Here is a 25734-nt window from a genome sequence, read left to right on the forward strand (position 1 = left end):
AGTTTATGATAAACTATTTAAATAAAACTTTTGTATCAAACTAAATTTTGTGGTTATTATTTAGCTTAAAAATACTAACTATTCACACAAATTTCTGTAGAATGTTCAAAACTGAATGGAAATATCAAAAATGGAAGAGAGCTGATGATCAACATGAGAGAAGTTGCGTACAAATGCGAACCTGGATATTTTCTGTCGACCAAAACTTATCATGTTATTTGTAATAACGATGGGACGTGGAATTCTAGTGATGTTAACCCAAAATGCATAAAAAGTAAATTCTCAAAAATATTTTAAGCTTTTAAGTTCAATTTTATTTACCGAAGTTGAATAAGCCGGATCCGGATCAAAGTAACATTAAAAGACGTTATATTGTTTTGTATAAACGCTTTTATAACAAAAACTACGCTAAACTTGTAATCAGATTTACCAGTAAAACAAAATTGAAAAAAAAATATCTTTTTTAATTTTTTATACTCTTTTAAAGCTGAAACCAAAATAGTGTTGGTGTAAACAGATGTGTTTATTTTAACCTCTTATTGAATGAAAATAAGAGGTGGCTTTCAACATCTATAAACTGCGGCCATACCATGAGTGAAAAGGGTTCGTAAACTCGTCTCGAAAACGAAGTTGTTCAACAGTTTTATGCACACTCTTACTTATTGTAAAACTTACGATATGTCTTTGAAATATTTAAAACTTTTGAACTACAATCTTTGCTCAACCAGTTTTTTTAATGCTTTTTTGACTGGTTTGATGTACTATATTATACCTTTTTTATCTTGTAGATAAACAGTCTAATACCATTTTTTGTGAATTTAATCATCGAGGTCAAATTCTCATTGTTTCTTTAGTTATTTCCTTCAAATTTTATTTTAGTTTCTTTTAACCTTTTATTTGATTGTTTTAAATATTAACTCAATTCCACCAAGCAAGAGCCTCTGGCCCGAAACGTATTCTATAGCTACAAAGAGCAACTTGGAAAAAATAACAAAATTATATAAAATTAGTTTAATTTAAAAATGATAAAAATTCAATTTTTTGTACACAAAATTGTATTTATATGTTTTTTTAATACAGTTGTGGTTAAAAGATAACATTTTTTTGTAGTATTTTAAAAAGTTACACAACTAATCGATGTTCATTGTTTGGTATGCCAGGCTCTATTAGAGGTAATAAGCAAAAAACAAAAAGTTTTATATAAAAAGCCATAGTTTTGAAAACTTAAACTATCCGAACTATATTTTAAGGATCCGTAGAACACTACTTTTAAAACTACAAAAAGTAAACTTTTAAAAGTTTTTATTTTATTTTTTTATGCCCTCATTACCAGGCTGTGGAACGTTTCCCACGATAAAGAGGGCTGAGAAGCAGCTTATTAAAGACGCCAGCGTGAACTCGACCCACCGAACCGAAGTCAGCGTGAAGTACGTCTGCCAACGCGGGTACCATTACACATTGGACAGCCCGCTTGTTAACTGCACGGAAGAAGGATTCGACGGAGGTTTCGGTGAATGCGTGAAAGGTGGATGGTTTTTATATTTTTAAAAGTAATTTTTAACAGCTTGCATACTGAACAAAAATGCTTTCTATATTTTTCAAAACAAAAGCCTGCTAATATTTTGTTACAATGTTTTTTGAGTGAACAGTTCTATTTTTTAAAGAGTGACACGTTCAACGGCTAAACATTAAGCCAGCTAAAGTAAATATATAAAATGTAGAGCTTAAATGCCAAACAATTTTTTTGATCATTTTTTAGAGATGATCTGGTAAAAGTATCTTAAATATATAAATAAACCCTATAGATATAAAATAAGTTGTTATTTTTAAGTATAGCTTTAAACTGTTGAAGCCGAATATTAGTGTGTAATATACTGCTTATTTGTATATACTTATATAAACAAGTCAGACAATCTGCAATAGTAAATTTTAATAAATACGTAATGTATACTAGCTGTAATTAAGTACTAAACCTAAATTTGTTTCAAGATTGCCCAGTTGCTCCACTGGATCTCACGAACGGAACGGTTGCTGACGTAACAGCGCACACTAGGTGGAACCAGACGGCCGTGTACCGGTGCCTTCCGGGTCTATCACTCGTCCCCAATGAACACAACCGTAAGCATTGTCACGGCGATGGGAAGTGGGAAGGAAGATTAGGAAAATGTTTTCCTGGTAAGATAAAATAAATATACTTTCTCTTTAAGACAAACAAAAAATTAAATGCAAACGTTGTTTGCATGCAAATAGTATAACTAGTATAAACAAAAAACTAAGCGTACTGTTTGAAAAAATGTATTATAATCAAAAGTACTCTAGCTGTTAGCAAATTTGATAATGTTTATAAATAATATTAATTTCAACAAAAATGATAACTAAAGTTAAAAAAAAAAAATTTGTACCTAAAAATAACAATCAGGAAAACATTAATATTTATCTTATTACTGTAAACAATCGAAGCAACTAGACTAGTAGTTTTATGTATAAGATAAATACTTCAATATTCTAAACAGTTTCTCTTTAAGGCAGCACTTATATTATTAATTACAATACTTATATTTTCATCAAATAGTTTTTCACAGATTGCAAAGTTCCTTCAATGTCCCATGCCGAGGCAAAACTAGAAAATGGATATGTTGCCTCAAATTCTGTCACTAAAGGCACCAAAGTGAACTTTTTATGCATATCTGACTACAGCCCTAAAACAGCTCAACAGGTAGTCTGTGGTATTGATGGTGTGTTAAATGTGTCTAATGTCAGCTGCTACAAAGGTACATTTTTTATTTTAAATTTTAATCAATAATGTAGTTTAAAAAGTTTATATAAGTAAGTAGAATATTCATTAATTTTAAAGTGTGTTATGATTGTTAGACCTTCGTTAAGAATTATCGTGTTATTGATTTCATGTGATATCTTTTTAAAGATTGTACCGTTCCTTCAGTAGCTAATGCTGTAGCAAAACTAGAAAAAGAATCTGTTGCCTCAAATTCTGTCACTAAAGGCACCAAAGTTAATAACTTATGCAAACCTGACTACAGCCCTAAAACAGCTCAACAGGTTGTCTGTGGTATAGATGGTGTGTTAAATGTGTCTAATGTCAGCTGCTACAAAGGTACACTTTTTATTTTACTTCAAGTTATATATATAGTTTAATGGGTGAATAAAGTTAAGTAGATCATTTATTTATCTTAATGTTTGCTATGATTCTTAAATCATTGTTCAAAATATTTTGTCTCATTATTTTCGTGTGATAACTTTCACAGATTGTACCGTTCCTACAATATCCCATGCCGAAAAAAAATTAGAAAATGGATCTGTTCCCTCAAATTTTGTCACTAAAGGTACCAAAGTGAATTACTTATGCAAATCTGACTACAGCCCTAAAACAGCTCAACAGGTTGTCTGTGGTATAGATGGTGTGTTAAACGTCTCTGATGTCAGCTGCTACAAAGGTACATTTTTTATTTTGTTTTAGATTGTATATGTAGTTTAATGGGTTAATAAAATTAAGCAGATCATATATTCGTCTTAAATGTATGCTATGATTCTTAAATCCTTGTTCAAAATATTTCGTCTTATTATTTTCATGTGATAATTTTTACAGACTGTACCGTTCCTCCAGTGTCCTATGCCGAAGCAAAACTAGAAAATGGATCTGTTGCCTCTAATTTTGTCACTAAAGGCACCAAAGTGAATTACTTATGCGAATCTGACTACAGCCCTAAAATAGCTCAACAGGTTGTCTGTGGTATAGATGGTGTGTTAAACGTCTCTGATGTCAGCTGTTCCAAAGGTACATTTTTTATTTTGTTTTAGATTGTATATGTAGTTTAATGGGTTAATAAAATTAAGTAGATCATATATTCATCTTAAATGTATGCTATGATTCTTAAATCCTTGTTCAAAATATTTCGTCTTATTATTTTCATGTGATAATTTTTACAGACTGTTCCGTTCCTCCAGTGTCCTATGCCGAAGCAAAACTAGAAAATGGATCTGTTGCCTCTAATTTTGTCACTAAAGGCACCAAAGTGAATTACTTATGCGAATCTGACTACAGCCCTAAAACAGCTCAACAGGTTGTCTGTGGTATAGATGGTGTGTTAAACGTCTCTGATGTCAGCTGTTCCAAAGGTACATTTTTTATTTTGTTTTAGATTGTATATGTAGTTTAATGGGTTAATAAAATTAAGTAGATCATATATTCATCTTAAATGGATGCTATGATTCTTAAATCCTGTTCAAAATATTTCGTCTTATTATTTTCATGTGATAATTTTTACAGACTGTACCGTTCCTCCAGTGTCCTATGCCGAAGCAAAACTAGAAAATGGATCTGTTGCCTCTAATTTTGTCACTAAAGGCACCAAAGTGAATTACTTATGCGAATCTGACTACAGCCCTAAAACAGCTCAACAGGTTGTCTGTGGTATAGATGGTGTGTTAAACGTCTCTGATGTCAGCTGTTCCAAAGGTTCATTTTTTATTTTGTTTTAGATTGTATATGTAGTTTAATGGGTTAATAAAATTAAGCAGATCATATATTCATCTTAAATGTATGCTATGATTCTTAAATCCTTGTTCAAAATATTTCGTCTTATTATTTTCATGTGATAATTTTTACAGACTGTACCGTTCCTCCAGTGTCCTATGCCGAAGCAAAACTGGAAAATGGATCTGTTGCCTCTAATTTTGTCACTAAAGGCACCAAAGTGAATTACTTATGCGAATCTGACTACAGCCCTAAAACAGCTCAACAGGTTGTCTGTGGTATAGATGGTGTGTTAAACGTCTCTGATGTCAGCTGTTCCAAAGGTTCATTTTTTATTTTGTTTTAGATTGTATATGTAGTTTAATAAGTTAGTAAAATTAAGTAGATCATATATTCATCTTAAATGTATGCTATGATTCTTAAATCCTTGTTCAAAATATTTCGTCTTATTATTTTCATGTGATAATTTTTCAGACTGTACCGTTCCTCCAGTGTCCTATGCCGAAGCAAAACTAGAAAATGGATCTGTTGCCTCTAATTTTGTCACTAAAGGCACCAAAGTGAATTACTTATGCGAATCTGACTACAGCCCTAAAACAGCTCAACAGGTTGTCTGTGGTATAGATGGTGTGTTAAACGTCTCTGATGTCAGCTGTTCCAAAGGTTCATTTTTTATTTTATTTTAGATTGTATATGTAGTTTAATGGATTAATAAAATTAAGCAGATAATATATTCATCTTAAATGTATGCTATGATTCTTAAATCCTTGTTCAAAATATTTCGTCTTATTATTTTCATTTGATAATTTTTCAGACTGTACCGTTCCTCCAGTGTCCTATGCCGAAGCAAAACTAGAAAATGGATCTGTTGCCTCTAATTTTGTCACTAAAGGCACCAAAGTGAATTACTTATGCGAATCTGACTACAGCCCTAAAACAGCTCAACAGGTTGTCTGTGGTATAGATGGTGTGTTAAACGTCTCTGATGTCAGCTGTTCCAAAGGTTCATTTTTTATTTTGTTTCGATTGTATATGTAGTTTAATGGGTTAATAAAATTAAGTAGATCATATATTCATCTTAAATGTATGCTATGATTCTTAAATCCTTGTTCAAAATATTTCGTCTTATTATTTTCATGTGATAATTTTTCAGACTGTACCGTTCCTCCAGTGTCCTATGCCGAAACAAAACTAGAAAATGGATCTGTTGCCTCTAATTTTGTCACTAAAGGCACCAAAGTGAATTACTTATGCGAATCTGACTACAGCCCTAAAACAGCTCAACAGGTTGTCTGTGGTATAGATGGTGTGTTAAACGTCTCTGATGTCAGCTGTTCCAAAGGTACATTTTTTATTTTGTTTTAGATTGTATATGTAGTTTAATGGGTTAATAAAATTAAGTAGATCATATATTCATCTTAAATGTATGCTATGATTCTTAAATCCTTGTTCAAAATATTTCGTCTTATTATTTTCATGTGATAATTTTTCAGACTGTACCGTTCCTCCAGTGTCCTATGCCGAAGCAAAACTAGAAAATGGATCTGTTGCCTCTAATTTTGTCACTAAAGGCACCAAAGTGAATTACTTATGCGAATCTGACTACAGCCCTAAAACAGCTCAACAGGCTGTCTGTGGTATAGATGGTGTGTTAAACGTCTCTGATGTCAGCTGTTCCAAAGGTACATTTTTTATTTTGTTTTAGATTGTATATGTAGTTTAATGGGTTAATAAAATTAAGTAGATCATATATTCATCTTAAATGTATGCTATGATTATTAAATCCTTGTTCAAAATATTTCGTCTTATTATTTTCATGTGATAATTTTTCAGACTGTACCGTTCCTCCAGTGTCCTATGCCGAAGCAAAACTAGAAAATGGATCTGTTGCCTCAAATTTTGTCACTAAAGGCACCAAAGTGAATTACTTATGCGAATCTGACTACAGCCCTAAAACAGCTCAACAGGTTGTCTGTGGTATAGATGGTGTGTTAAACGTCTCTGATGTCAGCTGCTACAAAGGTACATTTTTTATTTTGTTTTAGATTGTATATGTAGTTTAATGGGTCAATAGAATTAAGTAGATCATATATTCATCTTAAATGTATGCTATGATTCTTAAATCCTTGTTCAAAATATTTCGTCTTTTTATTTTCATGTGATAATTTTTCAGACTGTACCGTTCCTCCAGTGTCCTATGCCGAAGCAAAACTGGAAAATGGATCTGTTGCCTCTAATTTTGTCACTAAAGGCACCAAAGTGAATTACTTATGCGAATCTGACTACAGCCCTAAAACAGCTCAACAGGTTGTCTGTGGTATAGATGGTGTGTTAAACGTCTCTGATGTCAGCTGTTCCAAAGGTTCATTTTTTATTTTGTTTTAGATTGTATATGTAGTTTAATAAGTTAGTAAAATTAAGTAGATCATATATTCATCTTAAATGTATGCTATGATTCTTAAATCCTTGTTCAAAATATTTCGTCTTATTATTTTCATGTGATAATTTTTCAGACTGTACCGTTCCTCCAGTGTCCTATGCCGAAGCAAAACTAGAAAATGGATCTGTTGCCTCTAATTTTGTCACTAAAGGCACCAAAGTGAATTACTTATGCGAATCTGACTACAGCCCTAAAACAGCTCAACAGGTTGTCTGTGGTATAGATGGTGTGTTAAACGTCTCTGATGTCAGCTGTTCCAAAGGTTCATTTTTTATTTTATTTTAGATTGTATATGTAGTTTAATGGGTTAATAAAATTAAGCAGAACATATATTCATTTTAAATGTATGCTATGATTCTTAAATCCTTGTTCAAAATATTTCGTCTTATTATTTTCATTTGATAATTTTTCAGACTGTACCGTTCCTCCAGTGTCCTATGCCGAAGCAAAACTAGAAAATGGATCTGTTGCCTCAAATTTTGTCACTAAAGGCACCAAAGTGAACTTTTTATGCAATTCTAACTACAGCCCTAAAACAGCTCAACAGGTTGTCTGTGGTATAGATGGTGTGTTAAACGTCTCTGATGTCAGCTGCTACAAAGGTACGTTTTTTATTTTGTTTTAGATTGTATATGTAGTTTAATGGGTTAATAAAATTAAGTAGATCATATATTCGTCTTAAATGTATACTATGATTCTTAAATCCTTGTTCAAAATATTTCGTCTTATTATTTTCATGTGATAATTTTTATAGACTGTACCGTTCCTCCAGTGTCCTATGCCGAAGCAAAACTAGAAAATGGATCTGTTGCCTCTAATTTTGTCACTAAAGGCACCAAAGTGAATTACTTATGTGAATCTGACTACAGCCCTAAAACAGCTCAACAGGTTGTCTGTGGTATAGATGGTTTGTTAAACGTCTCTGATGTCAGCTGTTCCAAAGGTTCATTTTTTATTTTGTTTTAGATTGTATATGTAGTTTAATAAGTTAGTAAAATTAAGTAGATCATATATTCATCTTAAATGTATGCTATGATTCCTAAATCCTTGTTCAAAATATTTCGTCTTATTACTTTCATGTGATAATTTTTACAGACTGTACCGTTCCTCCAGTGTCCTATGCCGAAGCAAAACTAGAAAATGGATCTGTTGCCTCTAATTTTGTCACTAAAGGCACCAAAGTGAATTACTTATGCGAATCTGACTACAGCCCTAAAACAGCTCAACAGGTTGTCTGTGGTATAGATGGTTTGTTAAACGTCTCTGATGTCAGCTGCTACAAAGGTACATTTTTTATTTTGTTTTAGATTGTATATGTAGTTTAATGGGTTAATAAAATTAAGTAGATCATATATTCATCTTAAATGTATGCTATGATTCTTAAATCCTTGTTCAAAATATTTCGTCTTACAATTTTCATGTGATAATTTTTACAGACTGTACCGTTCCTCCAGTGTCCTATGCCGAAGCAAAACTAGAAAATGGATCTGTTGCCTCAAATTTTGTCACTAAAAGCACCAAAGTGAATTACTTATGTGAATCTGACTACAGCCCTAAAACAGCTCAACAGGTTGTCTGTGGTATAGATGGTTTGTTAAACGTCTCTGATGTCAGCTGTTCCAAAGGTTCATTTTTTATTTTGTTTTAGATTGTATATGTAGTTTAATGGGTTAGTAAAATTAAGTAGATCATATATTCATCTTAAATGTATGCTATGATTCTTAAATCCTTGTACAAAATATTTTGTCTTATTATTTTCATGTGATAATTTTTCAGACTGTACCGTTCCTCCAGTGTCCTATGCCGAAGCAAAACTAGAAAATGGATCTGTTGCCTCTAATTTTGTCACTAAAGGCACCAAAGTGAATTACTTATGCGAATCTGACTACAGCCCTAAAACAGCTCAACAGGTTGTCTGTGGTATAGATGGTGTGTTAAACGTCTCTGATGTCAGCTGTTCCAAAGGTTCATTTTTTATTTTATTTTAGATTGTATATGTAGTTTAATGGATTAATAAAATTAAGTAGATCATATATTCATCTTAAATGTATGCTATGATCCTTAAATCCTTGTTCAAAATATTTCGTCTTATTATTTTCATGTGATAATTTTTACAGACTGTACCGTTCCTCCAGTGTCCTATGCCGAAGCAAAACTAGAAAATGGATCTGTTGCCTCTAATTTTGTCACTAAAGGCACCAAAGTGAATTACTTATGCGAATCTGACTACAGCCCTAAAACAGCTCAACAGGTTGTCTGTGGTATAGATGGTGTGTTAAACGTCTCTGATGTCAGCTGTTCCAAAGGTTCATTTTTTATTTTGTTTTAGATTGTATATGTAGTTTAATGGGTTAATAAAGTTAAGTAGATCATATATTCATCTTAAATGTATGCTATGATCCTTAAATCCTTGTTCAAAATATTTCGTCTTATTATTTTCATGTGATAATTTTTACAGACTGTACCGTTCCTCCAGTGTCCTATGCCGAAGCAAAACTAGAAAATGGATCTGTTGCCTCTAATTTTGTCACTAAAGGCACCAAAGTGAATTACTTATGCGAATCTGACTACAGCCCTAAAACAGCTCAACAGGTTGTCTGTGGTATAGATGGTGTGTTAAACGTCTCTGATGTCAGCTGCTACAAAGGTACATTTTTTATTTTGTTTTAGATTGTATATGTAGTTTAATGGGTTAATAAAATTAAGTAGATCATATATTCATCTTAAATGTATGCTATGATTCTTAAATCCTTGTTCAAAATATTTCGTCTTATTATTTTCATGTGATAATTTTTACAGACTGTACCGTTCCTCCAGTGTCCTATGCCGAAGCAAAACTAGAAAATGGATCTGTTGCCTCAAATTTTGTCACTAAAGGCACCAAAGTGAATTACTTATGCGAATCTGACTACAGCCCTAAAACAGCTCAACAGGTTGTCTGTGGTATAGATGGTGTGTTAAACGTCTCTGATGTCAGCTGTTCCAAAGGTTCATTTTTTATTTTGTTTTAGATTGTATATGTAGTTTAATAAGTTAGTAAAATTAAGTAGATCATATATTCATCTTAAATGTATGCTATGATTCTTAAATCCTTGTACAAAATATTTTGTCTTATTATTTTCATGTGATAATTTTTCAGACTGTACCGTTCCTCCAGTGTCCTATGCCGAAGCAAAACTAGAAAATGGATCTGTTGCCTCTAATTTTGTCACTAAAGGCACCAAAGTAAATTACTTATGCGAATCTGACTACAGCCCTAAAACAGCTCAACAGGTTGTCTGTGGTATAGATGGTGTGTTAAACGTCTCTGATGTCAGCTGCTACAAAGGTACATTTTTTATTTTGTTTTAGATTGTATATGTAGTTTAATGGGTCAATAGAATTAAGTAGATCATATATTCATCTTAAATGTATGCTATGATTCTTAAATCCTTGTTCAAAATATTTCGTCTTTTTATTTTCATGTGATAATTTTTACAGACTGTACCGTTCCTCCAGTGTCCTATGCCGAAGCAAAACTAGAAAATGGATCTGTTGCCTCTAATTTTGTCACTAAAGGCACCAAAGTGAATTACTTATGCGAATCTGACTACAGCCCTAAAACAGCTCAACAGGTTGTCTGTGGTATAGATGGTTTGTTAATCGTCTCTGATGTCAGCTGTTCCAAAGGTTCATTTTTTATTTTGTTTTAAGTTGTATATGTAGTTTAATGGGTTAATAAAATTAAGCAGATCATATATTCATCTTAAATGTATGCTATGATTCTTAAATCCTTGTTCAAAATATTTCGTCTTATTATTTTCATGTGATAATTTTTACAGACTGTACCGTTCCTCCAGTGTCCTATGCCGAAGCAAAACTAGAAAATGGATCTGTTGCCTCTAATTTTGTCACTAAAGGCACCAAAGTGAATTACTTATGCGAATCTGACTACAGCCCTAAAACAGCTCAACAGGTTGTCTGTGGTATAGATGGTTTGTTAATCGTCTCTGATGTCAGCTGTTCCAAAGGTTCATTTTTTATTTTGTTTTAAGTTGTATATGTAGTTTAATGGGTTAATAAAATTAAGCAGATCATATATTCATCTTAAATGTATGCTTTGATTCTTAAATCCTTGTTCAAAATATTTCGTCTTATTATTTTCATGTGATAATTTTTACAGACTGTACCGTTCCTCCAGTGTCCTATGCCGAAGCAAAACTAGAAAATGGATCTGTTGCCTCTAATTTTGTCACTAAAGGCACCAAAGTGAATTACTTATGCGAATCTGACTACAGCCCTAAAACAGCTCAACAGGTTGTCTGTGGTATAGATGGTGTGTTAAACGTCTCTGATGTCAGCTGTTCCAAAGGTTCATTTTTTATTTTGTTTTAGATTGTATATGTAGTTTAATAAGTTAGTAAAATTAAGTAGATCATATATTCATCTTAAATGTATGCTATGATTCCTAAATCCTTGTTCAAAATATTTCGTCTTATTACTTTCATGTGATAATTTTTACAGACTGTACCGTTCCTCCAGTGTCCTATGCCGAAGCAAAACTAGAAAATGGATCTGTTGCCTCAAATTTTGTCACTAAAGGCACCAAAGTGAATTACTTATGTGAATCTGACTACAGCCCTAAAACAGCTCAACAGGTTGTCTGTGGTATAGATGGTTTGTTAAACGTCTCTGATGTCAGCTGTTCCAAAGGTTCATTTTTTATTTTGTTTTAGATTGTATATGTAGTTTAATAAGTTAGTAAAATTAAGTAGATCATATATTCATCTTAAATGTATGCTATGATTCTTAAATCCTTGTACAAAATATTTTGTCTTTTTATTTTCATGTGATAATTTTTACAGACTGTACCGTTCCTCCAGTGTCCTATGCCGAAGCAAAACTAGAAAATGGATCTGTTGCCTCTAATTTTGTCACTAAAGGCACCAAAGTGAATTACTTATGCGAATCTGACTACAGCCCTAAAACAGCTCAACAGGTTGTCTGTGGTATAGATGGTGTGTTAAACGTCTCTGATGTCAGCTGTTCCAAAGGTTCATTTTTTATTTTGTTTTAGATTGTATATGTAGTTTAATGGGTTAATAAAATTAAGCAGATCATATATTCATCTTAAATGTATGCTATGATTCTTAAATCCTTGTTCAAAATATTTCGTCTTATTATTTTCATGTGATAATTTTTACAGACTGTACCGTTCCTCCAGTGTCCTATGCCGAAGCAAAACTAGAAAATGGATCTGTTGCCTCAAATTTTGTCACTAAAGGCACCAAAGTGAATTACTTATGCGAATCTGACTACAGCCCTAAAACAGCTCAACAGGTTGTCTGTGGTATAGATGGTGTGTTAAACGTCTCTGATTTCAGCTGCTACAAAGGTACATTTTTTATTTTGTTTTAGATTGTATATGTAGTTTAATGGGTCAATAGAATTAAGTAGATCATATATTCATCTTAAATGTATGCTATGATTCTTAAATCCTTGTTCAAAATATTTCGTCTTTTTATTTTCATGTGATAATTTTTACAGACTGTACCGTTCCTCCAGTGTCCTATGCCGAAGCAAAACTAGAAAATGGATCTGTTGCCTCTAATTTTGTCACTAAAGGCACCAAAGTGAATTACTTATGCGAATCTGACTACAGCCCTAAAACAGCTCAACAGGTTGTCTGTGGTATAGATGGTGTGTTAAACGTCTCTGATGTCAGCTGTTCCAAAGGTTCATTTTTTATTTTGTTTTAAGTTGTATATGTAGTTTAATGGGTTAATAAAATTAAGTAGATCATATATTCATCTTAAATGTATGCTTTGATTCTTAAATCCTTGTTCAAAATATTTCGTCTTATTATTTTCATGTGATAATTTTTACAGACTGTACCGTTCCTCCAGTGTCCTATGCCGAAGCAAAACTAGAAAATGGATCTGTTGCCTCTAATTTTGTCACTAAAGGCACCAAAGTGAATTACTTATGCGAATCTGACTACAGCCCTAAAACAGCTCAACAGGTTGTCTGTGGTATAGATGGTGTGTTAAACGTCTCTGATGTCAGCTGTTCCAAAGGTTCATTTTTTATTTTGTTTTAGATTGTATATGTAGTTTAATGGGTTAGTAAAATTAAGTAGATCATATATTCGTCTTAAATGTATGCTATGATTCTTAAATCCTTGTTCAAAATATTTCGTCTTATTATTTTCATGTGATAATTTTTACAGACTGTACCGTTCCTCCAGTGTCCTATGCCGAAGCAAAACTAGAAAATGGATCTGTTGCCTCAAATTTTGTCACTAAAGGCACCAAAGTGAATTACTTATGCGAATCTGACTACAGCCCTAAAACAGCTCAACAGGTTGTCTGTGGTATAGATGGTGTGTTAAACGTCTCTGATGTCAGCTGTTCCAAAGGTTCATTTTTTATTTTGTTTTAGATTGTATTTGTAGTTTAATGGGTTAATAAAATTAAGTAGATCATATATTCGTCTTAAATGTATGCTATGATTCTTAAATCCTTGTTCAAAATATTTCGTCTTATTATTTTCATGTGATAATTTTTACAGATTGCACCGTTCCTCCAGTGTCCTATGCCGAAGCAAAACTAGAAAATGGATCTGTTGCCCCAAATTCTATCACTAAAGGCACCAAAGTGAATTACTTATGCAAATCTAATTACAGCCCTAAAACAGCTCAACAGGTTGTCTGTGGTATAGATGGTGCATTTAACATCTCTGAAGTCAATTGCTTCCCAGGTAGTATTTCAATTTGTTCATTTATGTGTTCTAAAAAATCTGATGAAAATTTAATTTTTTTACTTAATTGTAAATATCTTTGTTTAATATTTTTGTTCTAAAAAAGATTGAAATATAGCATTTTGTAATCAAAGTTTGACTATTGGTTGTTTCTGTATAAGTTTTAATATTTTGATTAAGGTTATATAAGGGAATTTCAATATTTTGTTTACAAAAAGTTATATTTGTCTACATTCCAAAACTAAATATATTGTTTATTAAGTTCTTATAAATTTCTTTACTGTTTTTTGAAGTTTAGTCAATTAAGTTAAAGGTATTAGTTGCAAAAAATTAAAATCAAAATAAAACTTGTCATTGCGCATTGTCTCTGAATTTTGAAAAATTTACTATAATTCTGTATCATTTATCAATTTATATCAAATTACTTACAAACGATAATATAGATCAGGGTCTCTGAAGTGGGCAAATTTATTCCCTTTGGTACCATGAGCAGCAAGGGGGGGCACAAGGTCATAGTTTGAAACTTACAATAGATATTCTTGGGTTGATGATGAAGAGCCAAAATAAAAGGTCCTAGGCAGATTTAGTGGTAGTATTTTTGAGAAAAAATTTTGGGGGAGGGGGGGATAATTTTAATTGGGGCTTTTTGAAAAAGTGTTTGTGAAACCTTGATATAGATGATTTTTTTTTTCATAGATTGCACCGTTCCTACTTTTAACAATTCCGAAGTTAGACGAGAAAATGAAAATGATGCCATTACTGGAAATGTCACTCACGGTACCACAGTAAACTACTATTGTAACAGTGGCTACAGCCCTAAAGAAGTTCAATCGTTTAAATGTGGAGCTGTCATGCTTGGTTCAATTGACGTATCCGGCATCAATGAATGCAAAAAAGGTAAATTTTCATTAAAATTTTCTAGTTTTTAGGTTTTTTATATACTATCAAAACGTGTGTAGATAGAAGAGTAATGTACTTTACAGTAAATATCTACAATCGTTACTGTTATTGTAAAAGGAACGTAAGAATAAGATGCAACTTTGACAGCATTGTTATTTTTTTAAGTAGTCCTAAAATATCTTTTAATAAATAAGTCCATGTTTAATGCTTAGTCATTTTAATATACGTCCAGGAACATAATATCAACCAAAACATTATACTAATCGCTTCTTAACCTATCTGAAACATTAAATTACGTTGATGGGTTTAAAGTTAAAAATAACTTAAATGTTTTGGTAATTTAGATTGAAGAGTGGCAACCCTGAGTTTTAAAATTACAACTATTTGCTAACTTGTGTGTATTCTTTTACATATCACTTGAATTTGTTCATTCTCTTATACTTTTTTAAGCAAAATAACTTTCCACATTTTTTTTTAACAATCATCAAAAATTAAGACATTCCATGCCTGCCCATAGCCAACGCGAAAACCAACATAACGATGCAGTATTCAGGGGAAGAGTTTGTGCAGGGAGACGAAATAACTTACGAGTGCGAACCAGGATTCCAATCGACTTCTGAAACCGATTCGCTCGAATGCACTTCAGGCGGATGGTCGGAAGACGTGAGATGTATTAAAAGTGAGTGTTTTAAAACAGATGATATTTTTAGTTACAGAACAGAGTAAATTGGAAGTGTGCGTTTTGAACATTGAAAATTTTTACAGCGTGCCCCCCGCTCAAAGCGCCCGATGACAGTAAAGTGGTTCCGCTGCTCAATCGCAAACATCGGTCGGGCGTCCTGTTGCCAGGCGAAGTCGTCGAAGTCGAGTGCAACGAAGATTTCGTGTTCTTCGACAAGACAGGCGATTACGCGTACGAATGTTTGGACGACGGCACTTGGAACAACACCGCAGAAGCAACTTGCATAAAACGTGAGACGTTAAAAATTTTATTGAGCTAACGTTATTTTGTTAGGTTGTTTTTTTTTGCAACCTCATGTGCGGTTTCTCGACAACAGGATGCTCCGCGCCGCCGGACGCAGACAAGTACGAGGTGGAGAGCGAATACAGCTTTGAGAGTGGCGAGTACTGGCTGAACAGCACCGTCACGTACACGTCATGCAACTCCGAACACCACCGGTTGTACCCTGATGACGTCACGAAAGGCGCGAACGTGCTCACGTGCCAAAGGACCGGCGTCTGGCACCCCGAAACGGCCCCCAACTGCGGGTTGAGTGAGTTTTTTTGAACTAAACTGACTTTTCTGTTCTAAATAAAACTCTTGTCACCTCTGTTTTTGAGGGGCACCAGCTCAAGCCACTGTTCGATTTCGAAATAACTTTTATTTTTTATTTTTTTTTTGTTTTTAACAGCTTGCGACAACGACCCAGTGGAGTGCCACTTTATTGAAGAAGGACCACAAAGATATTTAAAAAAAGAGTGTGATGTTGGAGTAGGAAAAGTCGAAGGCAGTGTGGAAAAGTACGGGGATAGGTTGAATGTAAACGTTGGCGAAAATGGCAATTGGACTTTGCGGAAGAGGGATTTTTACTGCCAGAAGGGGTGGTATTACGAAAATCCGGAAATCAGGACGTACACCTGCAAGACCGGAAGTCCTTGGGCTCCCTACCCGCTGCCGAGGTGTCTGAAAGGTGGGTGGTTTTAAATTTAACGAAATAATTTTAAGCGCCGATGAAAGCGCTTTGTTAGCCGGATTTTTTGAATCTGGAAAACTAAGCTCATTCATTTACGGAACGGCTGTTTTGAAAAACAAAAGTAAAAGAGGAGAAATAGTAAAATTATTAAGGCACCTGACGCGTTGTGCTTTTTGTGGTTGAAAACAGTTGGCTTGGTAGTGCGTTCGATCGGTTTTAAATTTTAAAGTGGTGTATTTATATAATAAAAAAATGTTTACTATTAGTTTGATTAAGGTCGATTTGAACTAGCATTTAAAAATATTATGTTAACTTAAACAATTAAAAAAGTAACAACCTTTCCTTCTACACTAAAAAAAAATAAAGTAAAGTAAAATTTAGCAGAAAAAATACTAACTTTAATTTACTAAATAATAAATATATTTCAAAAACGTATTAACAATAATTACAATAAAATTATTATATGGAAATACCTAATTTGAATTTTTTTGAAATTTTCAGTTTGTGATAGTGATCTTCGTAGAATTGCAAACGTTGACGATTTCACTTTTTCAAACCATGAAGAAGGCCGGAACTACAGAAACGGAAAGTACCTGTCCGGAACAACAGTCGATTACACTTGCCATGCGGGGTTCGAGCCAATAAATGGGGGTGTAGCTACTTGCACACCAAGCGGGCTTTGGAATCCGCCTATTAGTTGCAGTGTGCCGCGATGATAATGCACACTTTCCATTTTTGTTTCAACTTTTTCAAATGCGTTCTATTTGTTTGTTCGTGTTTGAACAAGCAGTTTGTAGTTTACTCGCTTGTTGTTTTATTTTGTTTCTTCGATTAAAGTGTTATGATTTCTTGTTTTTAAGTTTTTTTTAATTAATTTCATATATGTTAATTTTTGTTTTACTGAAACATTTATGTGCCTTAACAAAATATAAATGAAATACCACGCGAAATTATTTTAAATAAAACAATATTATTTTGTTGATAAAGTAAATGAAAAAAAGTTGTAATGTTTTTTGTTTAAGATGTAAAAATCACTTTTACACAGCTGACTGTTATTACACAGCAACAGGGACGTACTAGCTCAAAAAAGTTACGAATCTGCAAAAATTAAAACATATGAAATAACACGTCCTAGCGGGAACACAGGAATTTAAACTAACTCTAATGTTATTGAATTTAATCTGAAAATATGCACTTATGTTAATACATCAAAAATGGAATGTTGAAGTACGAGTGATAACTGTATACAAGGCATTTCATTTTGCTCCACACCCCCTATGACTCTTTATGTCACGCCACTTGTTTAAACCCAGTAAATATTCATTAAGAATAAGTATAAATTATCACAATTTAACTCAAAAGCATTCATATTCTTTTCAAAATCAAAATTTAACGTAGTCAATAGTAACAACAAGTTATGCAAATTTTTATAACATAAAATTGTATGATTTTGATTTTTGAAGCTACAGCTTCCATTAGAAGCCTTTTGACAAACTAAAGCTTTAATGCGCTAAATGATACAAAAGTTTGTATTAAATCTGTATTTAATTGGTTTAATTTTACGACACTAAAAATGCTGAAGAGTGTCATGCATAACTAAGCATAAATAAATACTAAAAGGTAAAGCTAAGAAAGCAGAGTCTTTTAAAGTTGAAATAAAAGCAATAATTGTCACACATAAGAATACGTTTCTGTAGATATGCAGAAACGTACCAAGCTACGTCCCTGCACAGCAATATTTTATTTGCCAAAAATTTAAAGCGTTTATAAGTTTGGTCACATTTACTGTGGACTGGCAATTGATTGAAATGTAACGAGATCGATTATCGATTATATTTAACTTTAATTCATTTACGAAGTTAAACTCACTTCTTAACCACGTAGATTATAATTAGTTATACACAACACAAAATGTTTATTAAATAATAAATTCTGTTAGAGTCATTGATGTAAATAATCTTTATTGAATCTAAAAAATAATGTACTAATAAGGTTTCAGCTTTAAGAGAAGTCGGAACGCTACCGTAAGTTGAACCAGACCCATGTTAGTATAATCTAGTAAGCTTATACCCCGTTTGGTATAGAATAACCTCTACCGGAACAAAAAATTTAAACTGATGAAAATTTAAAACTGAACTAAGCATTACAACAAGTTTTGTTTACTAGTTCAAAACAATTGAATTAATTTTTCATTTTTTGTAAAGTGCTTATGCTAAATCAGTAAGTATTGCCTCAGAAAAAATAAATAAAAGTTTTAAACTAACCGACTAGTAGGGTTAAAGTGGTATTTGGTAACTAAAAAACAATTAGAAAATTAAAAAATTGAAAATGTTTTGAAAACTCATAAAATTTAAACATTTAAAATGTTTTAACATCGCATTATTCAAACTTAGGTCATAAAATAACTACAGTTAAACCACTAAATATTTTTTTAACTACGTTGAAAACAGAGTAACTGAATAAATTGACAAAAACAAAATCCATCGGGAATCGAACCCAGGTCGGTCGCTCAGAAGACTGCTTTCATCAAAAACCCCTCCATTGAGCTCATTGACGATATTGTTCATAAATAAATTGTTTATTTATTTTTAATCATTTTAGAGATCTATTTTCTCTTATATATACTTTTATTTATGTTAATAATTTTTTTTTGTGTAAGCAAGTTTAATGAATTTTTTTGTGCAAGCAAACGAAAATATTACTCGAAGTTATTAGATAATTTGATAAACAATAACTTGCTAATTTTAAAAGTTAAAGCTTTAATATTTATCAAGTTTGAAAACAAGTTTGTGTCATATTGTCATTTGTTTTAGGTTCATTCGAACTTAATTATCTTTAAGTATTAAACTCTATGTTTCTGAACAGAATACAATTGTTAGGGTTGCCAAAAGTTTTTTGAAAATTTTTAGGTGTTTTAAAGTACAACTTCTTTGTAAAGTTAAGTATAAAATTAAAACTAAAGTAAAACACTGTGTAAACATGATAGAATATTTAAAAGGTACTATAAATATTTTTATGCTTCTTTGAATGTTTTTTTAAGATAAAAAAAACTATAAATAACTAAAAGTAGTTATTCCATATGATAAATTTTTCGTATATAATATTAGACTTCTAAGTATTTATATCTTAACTTAAAAACTTCATCACTTTATAGTTAGGTACTTTTCAAAATACAATATAAAATGAGACTTTAGAATAGACATTATTTGTTTTTCTATTAGTTTTATTTTAAGTGCGTAATAAGAACTATTTCTAACACAATTTTATCTAAAGAGTGTGAATGTGTTGTATATAAACACTAAGAGAAATAGCCTACTTAAACTTGTTAATTTTATAGATACAAAAAAACTACCATGCTTAAAAAAGTAAAAACAAAGGTTTTGTTTTAAACCCACTGTTATTGCTTGAAGTGCTTTCAAATGCTCCGCCAGCAAGCAAGTAGATTAATATCTCAAGCAATTAACAGAAACTATTAACTAAATGCTAACGAAGCATTTAAAGTACTTCAAGCAATAATAATAATTTTTAAAAGAAAAGGTTGGTCCAAATGGTGAACTATAAAACGACTGAATAGTACATACTTTACTTAGAAAGACATATGACCGATCCAGGATGCAAACTATCCCCTGCACAGATCCTTTTGGGACGAAATTCAAACGACTCATTACCTTACGTCAGAAAGAATGTTATGACTTACAATAACCCGCAGATCTCAAAAAATTTGCGTGACACATGAACCTCTTAGGTCTCGTTATGTTAAGTCACTTGAATATTTAATTGAGCACACAAAGTCATTGCCAAGACTGAATTGCGGTGACCATGTCACGGTACAAAACCATGCAGGTCCTTTTCCTAACTATTGGTAGAAAATTGAAGTAGTTGTGAATTTATAAAACTTTTATCAATATGTTGTTAAGGTTGATGAATCAATTCGCTTAACTTTTCTAAATCTTAGCTTCTAAGAAAATAAAACCCTCTTTAATGCAGTTTTGTTGTTTCTTATTTAAGGAAAGCACTGCAAAAGTTTGTCTTTCCTGGTAACAATGGAAAAAATATTTCCAGGAAAGTGATGATGTTCCGTGTTCACTAAACGCAATAATTAACATGGAAATATATGTAGCAAGATTTGCAACGCGAAACCTGCTACCTTCTTCTCAACTGAGGACTCAAATTTTATGGGTGCACGTCAATCCTCTCATAAGCAAATATTTTAGGTATTGTCTCATTCGGGTACTTATAGTGAAGTTGGGTTTTCTGAATGAGATTTTGTTGGCAATAGAGTGTCACCAGAGAATGAGCTGCGTCTTTCTGATCGTGTAAGAACCCAGAGAAGGATTTACGATGCCATAATTTGCACCCATAAACGTGATTAAATTGTTTTACTCCACTATTATTTTTTATCGATTAGACTATTTAAGCTAATTTTCATGTTTAGTTACTAAGATCACCAAGCTAAATGTAAGTGTTGTTTAAATTTTTTTATATAGTATTTTAAATGTGTATTTCTTTTTAAAGTAAATTGTGTTTAAAATTTGCAAAGCCAATAATTAACTAAGTTGATTGTAAAATTTCAGTATTTTTACTAAGCTTTTTTTTGTTGACTTTTAGAACTAAAAACTGTATTTAAGTTTACAACTTATATTTAAATAGTTTTATTAATAAAATAATAAAAAGAAAAATAAAAGGTATAACTTTATTTTCTAGGTAAAAGTATTGTTTTATATCATTTGTAGGTAAAACCTAGGGACATGTAAATTGTATAAGTTTTTACCTAGCTTAATTGTATATTTATGTTTATAGCTAAACTCATCATAATTATTTTAATTTAAGATTTGACCATTCTTACAGTTTATTCGTTAAAAAAACTTACTTTAGAAAGATATTTATTTAAATATTTTACTTTTAAAAATAAAACAACAAAATTTAACTTAACTGATTTCTTTTCTCTACAGCAGGGGCGTAGCGTGGGGAGGGACGCTGGCGCATGCGTTCCACCTAAAAAAAAAGAAGTAAAAAAAATGCAATATCTTTATTCTTTTATTGTTTATTTTTTCTGCTTAATTTGCTTTTTTTTAACTATGTTTTTTAGTATTTGAAAAGTGAAAGGAAATTTCGAATAACAATTAGTGACAAGTTAGGGAAATTACCCAGTATTTTGATTCGGTGCGTAATTGCAAATGCGCACCGATGTTGATGAAAAACTCCATAAGGAAACATTTTATAATTTCATAAACTTCATAAGAATTTAGACTCAAACAGTACGCAACTAGTTAGTGCACCGCAGTAGTATAACCTTATGACAGATTTTTTTACTAGGACAAATGCTAACATATTGTTAACAAGCCATGAAGCTAAACCTGTTTTATAGTGATAATGATTCAAGAATAAACAAATTGTAGTAAAAATAGCAATAAACAACTGCTAATAAATAAAAATAAATTGATAATAAGAATAAAAAATAGTAACAACATAGTTTAAAAGAAATAACAAACAACAGAAAAAAATAAAATAATAAATTAAAAAAAATAATAAACAAACAGTTCATACTGTGATTACAGTTTTAATCTTACTATACAAAAAGTATTGTTTAAATTATTTAAACTTAAAATTTTTATTAAAAGTAGTTTCTTTTTTTATTAAGATAAGACACAAATCAAACTTTGTTATTCTATCAGCCATAAAGTTTAAAAATTAAACAATTTTTGTAGCAATTTATTTTAAAATTTCTGTAGTCACATCATGAAATAATTTATAGCAACTTGTAAAAAAAAATTTTTACAACCAATTTTTAGTCTAAAAGACATAACAGATTAATTTTGAATTTAAATTTATTTAGTTTTAAATCAAGTTTTAAATGGTTACTAAAAAAAATTCTTTCTACCAACTGTTTGTAGTATTTAAAAAATGCTATTCCCTAAAGATCTTAGAAAAACTGATTTTAAGATAATGAAAAGTTATATTTCTTGTGATTTTTTAAAAGCATTTAAAAAGTTGACCTTAAAAAATTTATCTTTTAAACATTTTGTTTTGTATCAAAAACATTTAGTAAAATCTTTCCACACACTCAGGATAACTCAGGATTTTATGAAGTTTTGGAAAACTTTAGTATGTCAAAGTGAAAATCAGGATAACTCAGAATGTTTTAAGTATTTTTAAGCTCAGGCTGACTAAGGATAGATTTGTTTCTTTTTAACTCAGGGTAGATTTAGTGGTTTTAAAAGCTTTGTTAAATTGCCTAGTTTCTAGAAGTTTGAAAACAATAAAAAGTTTCTTTAAAAGAATTAAATATGCTTATGATGACACATGGCATAAAAAACTAACTCAGGACAGTTATTTTGACTCAAAGAGTGGCAAGGCAATCCTGACATCTTCAAAACTAATTGTTTTTTGTTTTTTTTGTATAATATGTTTTATTATACTAAAAAAAAGTAAACACTTGTTTTTATTAATTTTTAGTATATTGTTTAAAAAAATATGCAAACAGATATTGTATGGAATGTTGCAAGTCTAAAAATATGTCAGATAGTAAAATTATCTGAAGTTCAAATGCTTGAATTGAAAAATAGCAGACCAACATCAGATATTGCTATTACTCAAGACTGCAGTTCAAGTGGTATGAAATTTTTAATTTTAATTTTGTTTATATTATAAATTTTCTTCATTTGTTAAGATTTATTTTTACAGTTTTATATTGTAATATAGGTAAAAATGTAGAAGTTAAAAAAAAACTAGAGCTTTAGATTTCTTCTACAAAAAATAAAAAAAAATAAAACTTTCAATTTTAATACTGAAGATTTAACATTTTTATATTTAAGATTAAAGTATGAGCTATTTTGAGTTTAATACAATTCTTTTTCGCTGATATAAAATAGATATTGAACATTATTTAGAAATTGCACAGAGAAAAATGTTTTGAGGTATTAATTGTTATACTTAGTTGACTATTTATTTGTAGTTTAAGGCAATAGGGGGGAGGGTGGGGGTCAAGCCATGTTTTTTAGAAATTGATCTTATTTTATAGATTTGTTTTAAAGCTTCAAGATGCTTTTGTTGTTTTAAAAAATTCTAACTATTTTTTGAGATATGACCAGTCAAAGTCGGGCCGCATAATAGGTTCCCTATGGGAAGGGAAAACTAAAACAGAAAAAAAAGGCTAGTTTGTTTAAAATCTATCTCCTAATACATTTTTCAAGCAATCTTCTTCAAACTTAAACAGTTTAATTTTTATACAATAAAAAAAAAACATTACTTGTGAATTAAAAAATTTGTAGTAAAATTTTTTTTTTTTTGAAAAAATAAAGACTATTTTTTTTTTTTTATTAAACTTTTATTTATTTTAATTATCTAAATTCATAAGTAAATTTTTTTCTTGTAATGTAAGGAAAATTTTCTAAAACTTGAAGAAGATTACTTGGAAAATTAAGCAGGAGATAGATTTTTAGTAGTTTTTTAAATTTCCGAGAAAATTGACCCCGAAAAATTTGCGGCCTAAAAGTTTTAATTTAGGGGATTTTTTTAAGAAAAAATTTGCGCACCCCCTGACAAAAATACCACGCTACGCCACTGCTCTACAGTATTTTTTTAACACTATAACAACTTAAATTTTTTGTTTTATGTATTCTTGAAACACTGAATTCGAAGTAAAACTAATTAATGCTTAACATTGTTTATTATAATTCTTGTGTCCAGAGTGTACATAACGTATTAGTTAAAATTTCAGAAAAATGTTTAATACTGCTGAACAAAGCTGTCTCTTATTAAGAACTCTGACATATTAAAATTACGGTCATTTTTTTTTTAGTTTAACAGTTAGACAACAAAATAACGACTTTGTATGATTATGCACTATGCTAGTTTTACATCATTGTTAGGCTTCCAACTGAAACGCTGCTTACGCTTAAGCACAAAATTTTAAGTCAACCTAGTTTGTACTTTATAATATTCTGAGTCGGTTTTGTTGAAGTTTTTGAGCTTGATTCATTTCAAAAAACATTTAAAGGTTTGTACTTTAGTTTAGCCGAAACAATAACTAGTTGGGAAAAAATATAATTACATTATGAAACTTAACTACACAAGTCTGTTGAAAATAATTAATATTAAAGAAAAATTCTACTTTTGAATAAAAGTCTGTAAACCTAAAAATCGAAGATCGTGCAAAATTGGAATTTTTCTGAAAAATTTATTTAGGCTATGAAAAAAAAGAATTTAGAAAAAAAAAAGTTAATTACAAGTTTAAACTTAGTTTAATAAGTATGTTAAAAAAGAAAATAAATAAATATTATTTTTGAAGAAAAATTTGTAAAATTAAGAATATAGAAGAAAAACTCAAAATTTTTAAAGGGTCCCCACTACAAAAGTCAAACCCCAATTCGATGGAGCTTATTGTGAAAAGCAAAGAAACAGAACGTTCTTTGAATTAAAAAAAGTTCCAAGATAGCATTAAAAAGTTTGAAAATAATTGGTTTTTAAGTTTGGTTAAAAAAAAATTTACAAAAAAAGCCAGCCAAGCCAAGTTTACTTGATTGCTGCTTGTAAGTTGTTTTTATAAATTTGTTTCTTGGTTTTATAACAGTTTTTTTTAGTGTTTTGTCTCTTTTATAAGTCGTTTTGTTAAGCTAGTTTTTTTTGATTGTTGAGTTTTAAATTCTATTGTAAATTTGTTTTAGAATATTTAAACTACTTTTTTATTTAGTTTGCAATTAAATATTTTTTTTATTTATTTATATTAAACCCTTCAGTGTATATGATAGTAACTTAAACTAAAATGTACTCGACAGATTTGTTAACGCTATCAAGTTTAAATAATTAGGTTTTTTGTGACCAAAAGTTTAGATGCAAAAATAGTAGTTTAAAGTATCAAAATAATTAACATATGTACGTTTAAAAAACAAAAAAACTTTTAAGTATATAAAACAAAACCGCTGTATGTGATGATTAATTATTAATGTTTAAACCCAAAAAGGTTTCTTAAAGTACTGAAGAATTTCTTTTAACAAATCTTTAAAAACCGATGGTTTTAAAATCTTAGATCAAATAACATTCTACTGCTAAACTGCGCTGTTATTTAAATAACAACATGTAAAAGTTTTCATTTCCAAATATAAAAACAAGTAAAACCTGAGTTACAATAAAAATTTCTATAAAGTATGCTTACAGCGAATTTTTATTTGTTAATATTTTAACAGTTTGATGTTTCTAATTAGTTTTATCCGCTGAACGTCGCCGTTGTTTCAAACATTCGACATGCTCAATAATTCATAGGAAAGAAAATAAGGGAGCAGCTAAAAAAGAACTATTTTCAAAGTCAGATTCTAATCTTAAGCAGAAAAATTAGTTGAAATATTTTTTTTTCAAGAGTAAAAAGTTTAGTTAAGTTATAAAGTATATCTAGACTACAACTTAACCAAGCTGAAATAAAAAAATGCCTATTGTTTTTTTTATTACTAGCTAGCTTTAGTTTTTTTGTTTCA

At 30.7% G+C, this 25734-nt stretch overlaps 1 protein-coding gene across 1 annotated transcript; it reads left to right on the plus strand.

The window, feature by feature from the left end:
* Positions 1-153: 153 nt before the first annotated feature.
* On the plus strand, positions 154-16980 carry LOC145841662 (sushi, von Willebrand factor type A, EGF and pentraxin domain-containing protein 1-like). The gene is made up of 42 exons (XM_082949015.1): positions 154-274; positions 1334-1525; positions 1990-2175; positions 2583-2771; positions 2924-3112; positions 3264-3452; positions 3605-3793; positions 3946-4134; positions 4286-4474; positions 4627-4815; positions 4967-5155; positions 5307-5495; positions 5646-5834; positions 5986-6174; positions 6326-6514; positions 6666-6854; positions 7006-7194; positions 7346-7534; positions 7687-7839; positions 8028-8216; positions 8369-8521; positions 8709-8897; positions 9050-9238; positions 9391-9579; positions 9732-9920; positions 10072-10260; positions 10413-10565; positions 10754-10906; positions 11095-11283; positions 11436-11588; positions 11777-11965; positions 12118-12306; positions 12459-12647; positions 12800-12988; positions 13141-13329; positions 13482-13670; positions 14367-14567; positions 15067-15249; positions 15336-15542; positions 15629-15844; positions 15983-16261; positions 16766-16980. Exons 1-42 carry the CDS (start codon positions 154-156, stop codon positions 16978-16980), a joined length of 7857 nt encoding a protein of 2618 aa, XP_082805141.1.
* Positions 16981-25734: the final 8754 nt, after the last annotated feature.

This window comes from Thalia democratica, chromosome 7, assembly GCF_965202585.1.
Source record: "Thalia democratica chromosome 7, ktThaDemo2.hap1.1, whole genome shotgun sequence".
NCBI lineage: Eukaryota > Metazoa > Chordata > Thaliacea > Salpida > Salpidae > Thalia > Thalia democratica.

Bases quoted from the DNA above. Each gene is read 5' to 3' on its own strand.
- LOC145841662 (XM_082949015.1), top strand. From the start codon at position 154: ATGAGAGAAGTTGCGTACAAATGCGAACCTGGATATTTTCTGTCGACC. The intron at 5,496-5,645 runs GTTCATTTTTTA...ATAATTTTTCAG, and splicing joins TGATGTCAGCTGTTCCAAAG to ACTGTACCGTTCCTCCAGTG. The intron at 11,284-11,435 runs GTTCATTTTTTA...TAATTTTTACAG, and splicing joins TGATGTCAGCTGTTCCAAAG to ACTGTACCGTTCCTCCAGTG.